Source organism: Anguilla anguilla, chromosome 1 (genome assembly GCF_013347855.1).
Source record: "Anguilla anguilla isolate fAngAng1 chromosome 1, fAngAng1.pri, whole genome shotgun sequence".
Taxonomy (NCBI): domain Eukaryota; kingdom Metazoa; phylum Chordata; class Actinopteri; order Anguilliformes; family Anguillidae; genus Anguilla; species Anguilla anguilla.
This window is the reverse complement of record NC_049201.1, coordinates 5,059,722-5,065,927: the sequence shown is the minus strand read 5'-3', so window position 1 is coordinate 5,065,927 and position 6,206 is coordinate 5,059,722. Positions and strand designations below refer to the sequence as shown.

Genomic DNA, 6,206 nt, shown 5'->3' with positions numbered 1-6,206 from the left:
AACGGAGGAGTCTGTCCGTGGCGCGCGGGGAGCGCTCCTCTCAAACTCACGTCCTGCAGGGTCGCTGTGTCCGCCGCTCCTCCACGTGTTCCTGCTCTCGATCCTGCGCTTTAATCCGGGTCACTGATTGGCTGTAGAGCCTTGCCCACCTCGTTTCCTAGACCCGAGCCTGCTGCCGATCGAAAAGGAAATCGCAAAAATTGTTGGCGGTCTTTATTTCAGGAAGCAGGCTTCATTTCCTGTCATGAAAGGTAGTCTGTTTTTAAAATAAAAAGAAAGTCGTCTTTTTTTTTTTATTACTCTTAGAAATTACATGCCTTTGTGTCGTTTGTCTGGGAAACTCTTGTAACCGATCAGCATCCTGTTTTAGGGTGCACAACTGCTGTTTGCTTTGTTCCGAGTTAATGCACCGTCATTTTTCCAGTTTTTAAAAACGATGCAATAAACTGTGGAAGGATTTCTCAGATTTTGTCCAAGATCACTTAATGCTTAGCAGAACATTCCAGTGCTGATGATGTAACCGTGACTGCTGGTGACTGAAAGCGCTCGAGTTCTAGAACACTGACGAAGAATAAAGAATGTTGGGGGGGAAAAAAACACATTCCAGAAGACCTCCTCTCAGCAGGGGGGGACCAGTACTGGCCGGAGGTCTCATTTGCACAGGCCCGGCTCGCCCGTTAGTGTGTGTGTGACACATTAAAGGCGCGATATGATTGCTCATGTACGGCTGGCCGGCGTGGGCTGACTCACTCGCGGTGAGTAACCTGGCGAGGGGGAGGATGACTGCGATTGAGTGGCGGGGCTGCGGGTGAGCGACGGTTGGCGGGGGGTAGGGGGGTGAGTTGTCATAAACAGCGCTGCGCTCCGGGAGCCCGAGATTTCGGCACGGGGCGGCGAATCGCGACGCGGCTTTTTTAACTGCCGAAAGCTCCTGACCAAAGTCCAAGTGCTTCGCCCGCCGCGGGGCCCGGCCTTGTTTACCCAGAGCGAGCGCGTGCACGTCCGTCTGCTGATTACCAGCGCTACGGGCTCCGTGGCGCCATAACAATCGCGGAGCTCAGCTCAGCTCTGCGCTGTGCAAACACACTCCGGACCTCACGGTTCGGGTCGGGTCCTCACGTCGCCCCCACCCCCCCCCTCCCCTGGTCTTTCGTCCCGGGACGCCCGCCGCTCCGCTCCGCCCCGCCCCGCCGTGAACCCGCCCCCAGCCGTAATTCCTCTTATCTGCGACTGTCGGGGGACCTCTGAAGAGTCGGGAGACGGTGTGCCAGAAAAACCACCGCCGCAGTAAATTTACCGCGATATTAAAAGAGATAAATTAGAGGGGGGTTGGCGTCAAAGGAATGCGCTGATAGCAGCGGGGGGGTTGGGGTTGGGGGAGGGGGCAGGCAGGCAGGCAGGGAGAGCGGAGTCCTGTTTCTCCCTGCAGAGCCGCACGGTGGGCCGGGGGAAGAGGTCGGAGGAGGAGGCGGCCATTTTGCAGTGTGCGGCTGGAGTGCGGCTGATCGCTGGCAGAGATTTGAGCTGCGCTCTGTTTACTCGCTGGCACCTGTGAGGCTCAGCAGCGTGAGCGTGTGCCATGAACAATACATTACTCACCCTCAGCTGTCTGCAGCTCACACACACGCAGACATGGTGACAAACACACACACACACAAACACACACACACACACACACATAGTGACAAACACACACACACACACAGTGACAAACACATACACACACACACAGTGACAGACACGCAGACACGGACGCACACACGCACACACACACACACACATAGTGACAAACACACACACACACACATAGTGACAAATACACACACAGACACGCACACACGGACGCACACACAGACATAGTGACAAACACGCAGACACGGACGCACTCACACACACACACACACACACATAGTGACAAACACATACACACACGCACATGCACATAGTGACAAACACATACACACACACACACAGACACGGACGCACACATAGTGACAAACACATGCACACACACACACACACACAGACACACACACACACATAGTGACAAACACACACACACGGATGCACACATAGTGACAAACACAGGCACACACAAAAACTCACACACACATAGAGATATACTGAATGTGCAGACACGCACACACACACATATACAAACACAAACACGCATATATACTGAATGTGCAGACGCATACACACACACAAAAACACACATGCACACACTCATTATTTTATTTTTCTGCTGGCGCAGAAGCACATTTCCCTGCCAGTGCTTGGAGCGGGTCATGTTCAGGTGACAGCAGTTTCACATTCATGTTCAGTCAACAGCCCGATTAAGCTAATATTATCAGCAGCGTTCAGCGCCAAACCCCGGTGCTCAGGCTGTGCTCGTCTCCAGCCTGGCCTCAGGACCAGCGCTGGTAAACACCACTGTGAGGTCTCATCGTCTGGAACAGGAGCGGAGAGGCGTGTAATTTCATTCGCGGCATCCCATGGTTAAATGTGGAAGAAGAAACAAAAAACTTGGAAAAAACACTTGTCTTTGTGTGCGTACAGGTGCCACTCCTGTTCTGAAGTATGGGGTGGGGCCCCACACAATGCCTCAAACTCTTTAACACACATTCTCTCTCTCGCTCTCTTTCCCTCCCCTCCCCCTCCTTCTCTTTTTCTTCCCCTCCTTCCTCTCTGTCCTTTTTTTTCTCTCTCTTCCTCAATCTCTCCCACCCCCTTCCTCTCTTCTTCCCTTCCTCTCTCTCTCCCTCCCCCCCCCTCTCTGTTCACAGGTACAGTATGTTATCCAGGGCTACCATAAGAGAAGAGAGTACATCGCTGCCTTTCTTAGCCATTTTGGCATGTGAGTCTGTTCCCCCACACGTGTGTGTGTGTGTGTGCGTGCGTGCGTGCGTGCTTGTGTGTGTGTGTGTATGTATGTGTGTGTGTGTGTCTGTGTCTGTGTGTGTGTGTGTGCGCGTGTGTCTGTGTCTGTGTCTGTGTCTGTGTGTGTGTGTGTGTGCGTGCGTGTGTGTGTGTGTGTGTGTATGTATGTGTGTGTGTGTCTGTGTGTGTGCGCGTGTGTGCGTGTGTGCGTGTGTGCGTGTGTGTGTGTGTGTGTGTGTGTGTGTGTGTGTGTGTGTGCGTGCGTGCTGCAGGAGAGCATGCACATGCGTCTATGTGTCTGTATAGGACTCTGTGCGTGGGCACATGCTAGCACTGCATGTTCTGGAATATGAGTGTATGTGGGCGTATTTGTGTGTGTCTGCGCGCAGGCATGTGTGTGTGTGCGCGTTTGCGTGTGTGCATGTGTGTTTGTGTGTGTGTGTGTAAGGCTGTAGGTATATGTATGCCAGCTGGTGACAGTGTGTGTGTGTGTGTGTGTGTGTGTGTGTTCCAGGGGTGTAGTGGAGTACGATGCTGAGGGATTCACCAAACTCACACTGCTTCTCATGTGGAATGACTTCTGCTTCTTGGTGCATGGTGAGTACTCACACACACACACACACACCGTACCCACCGCGCACACACACACACACACACACACGCGCGCGCACACATACACACAAACACATACACACCCACACACCATACCCACCCCACACACACACACACACACAGTCTCCTCTCAGAGTGGAGTCCGATTGGCTGTGGTTTGGTGGAGGTGGCCTCTGACCCCTGTGTCGTCCCCCCCCCCGCCCCCCTGCAGTGGACCTCCCCCTGTACTTCCCGCGGGACCAGCCCACGCTCACCTTCCAGTCTGTGTACCACTTCACCAGCAGCGGGCAGCTGTACTCGCAGGTGCAGCGCTCCTACCCCTACAGCCCGCGCTGGGACGGCAACGAGATGGCCAAGAGAGCCAAGTAAGACCCCCTCCCAAAACCCTGTTTACCCCCTCTGTGCCCCCTCACATCTTACAGCTACAACTCCCCCTTACCCACCCCGAAAATCCCTGTTTACCCCCCCCCCGTGCCCTCTCACATCTTACAGCTACAACTCTCCCTTACCCACCCCGAAAATCCCTGTTTACCCCCCATGTATCCTCCTGTACCTTACTGCTACAACCCCCCCTTGCCCACGCCGAAAAGCCCTGCCTTTACCCCTATTCATCTCATCCTCTTCTGCAGCCCCAAAACCAGCTGTTAACCCTGGTACCCTTCCCCACCTGGCACGCCCTTTTGAATACCCCAGTGCCACCCCTTCAGTGCAGTGGTGCCCAATCGTGTTCCATGTAGGCTTTCATTCCAACCAATCACTGCACCTGCTGATTTCACCAGATCAGTCCCCTCCTCTCTAGTCGAAGGTGTGTTAATGAGTGAGGTGTAGTGATTGGTTAGGATGAGGACCTGCATACCCTCCGTGGCACGTGATTGGACAGCATTGCTTCAGCTTGACGTGGAGGATGAGTGGGTTTTACCTGTAGTTTTTCTCTACAGAGAGAATACTCTGTGTAAACTGCACATGCGAGGGAGAACGATAAAAGCCTATAAAATGATAATTCATTCAGGCCTTCCAGGCATTGAAATCTCGTTGTGGAAAAGGTCAGTGGCCTAGTGTGGGCTCAGTGAACAGGACTCTGCACTATTCATATCTGTAAGGTAAGATACGGGTACATTTTCAGAAAATATCTCCAGGTGCCCTTTTAGGTGTTTTAAGAGTAACCTCCACTTGAGGTAAACCACACAGCTACGTTACACTACATTACATTGCGCTACATTACGGGCATTTAGCAGACGCTCCTATCCAGCGCGACTCACACAGCTGTGGTGGGTCTGGGTGATGCCAGCTTCCCCCCTCAGAGTTCGCACGTGCCCAGTGCGTCCGTGCTGTGGAGCAGGGAGTCCCGGCTTCCCCCGGAGACGGCGAAGTTGAGGCGCTGAGCGCTGTTTGGACGGCGCTGTCGGTGGCAGAACGTTCGCCGCACGTCCCCCTGTTTAATCGCGCTCTAAACAGGCCGAGCGTTCCAAATGCTCGGCATTCCGATCCGTCGGTTCGAGATTAAACAGCCTGCGCCCGCAATATGACAAGCAAACTAAAACACTCTGTTCTGAGGAGCAGCCACACCCCCCGCTTTGTCTTAAAGCGCGTCGAAATTCAAGTGTATTACTGAGGCAGTGCACTCTTGCACGTTCATTTCATTTTCCTGGGAAGGACAGTGTTGCCTTTTCTTTTCTTTTTTTTCCAATTTAACCTCTATCTCACTCCCTCCTTCCCTCTTTCCCTCCTTCCCTCCTTCCCTCCCTCCCTCCCTCTGTCTGTCTGTCTGTCTTCGCAGAGCCTATTTCCGGAGTTTCGTGCCTCAGTTCCAGGAGGGCGCCTTCGCCAACGGGAAGCTCTAGGCCGCGGCAGACGGGATGACATCGCCACGTGAGTCGCGGGCGCCAGGGAGAACACGCGTGTGCGCTGAGAACGCGGGACACTTTTTCAGCGGTGGCGGAGTCATCGCGTCCGCGGCGAACGCGTTCTTAATTATCATTGGTGTTTTTTTTTGGTTTTTTGTTTTAGTTTTTTTTTTGTTTGTTTTTGTACTTTGTCTTGTTTATTTGAGGATCGCCCCCTGCTCTGTAAGGTGCCGCCCCGTGTAGTCTGTGAACGGGTGCGTGCTGCGTGATGTCGAACCCGTGCCTAAATCCTCCCGGTAGGAGCGGCGCCAGGGGGTTAGGCGGGGTGGCGCTGGGTGGCGTCGGGGTGTACCTGGGCGGGGCTGGACAGTGCAGTACAGGTGTAACGGGCGTGTGGATTCAGTCCTCCTGTACAGAACAATGGGCTGCTGAGCGTGGGGTGCAATGTGCTCTTTGTGTAAACGGTTCTGTTGAAGGTCTTTAGGATGAACCAGGCGCCGCGCCTGAGAACGACCTCTGATGTTCCTCTTGTTTGCTGTGCGTTCGGGGGAAAAAAAAAAAGCCTTGTGCCATTAAAGTCAAAGTTATGGATGGAAACCTGCGTCCAGCGTGTACACAGGACATGTTCCCACAGACCTTGAGCCTTTTCCCATCTTCATCAAACCCCTCCTCCTCCTCCTCCTCCTCCTCCTCCTCCTCCTCATAATGAAACGAGGTCTGTGAGTAAAGACACCCGGCTGGGTCTGGAAGGCGGACTCGGGCGGCGTCCTTCGGCGAGCGATGGAACGGAAAGGGCGGATAGAGCTGCCTGAGAGCACGCCTGCAGTCCTGCCGCCGCCGCCGCCATCGCCGCCGCGTCGCTAGGTCACA

The 6,206-nt window shown here is 54.1% G+C and overlaps 1 protein-coding gene across 2 annotated transcripts in view; it reads left to right on the top strand.

The window, feature by feature from the left end:
* Window positions 1-5,933, top strand: part of babam2 (BRISC and BRCA1 A complex member 2) — a 95,515-nt gene extending 89,582 nt beyond the window's left edge. For both annotated transcript variants that reach the window (XM_035404337.1, XM_035404335.1), the window contains exons 9-12: window positions 2,787-2,857; window positions 3,395-3,477; window positions 3,704-3,857; window positions 5,270-5,933. In XM_035404337.1, the coding sequence (XP_035260228.1) occupies window positions 2,787-2,857; window positions 3,395-3,477; window positions 3,704-3,857; window positions 5,270-5,333 (372 nt within the window). In that variant the 3' untranslated portion in view covers window positions 5,334-5,933. The remainder of the gene's footprint in view (window positions 1-2,786; window positions 2,858-3,394; window positions 3,478-3,703; window positions 3,858-5,269) is intronic.
* Window positions 5,934-6,206: the final 273 nt, after the last annotated feature.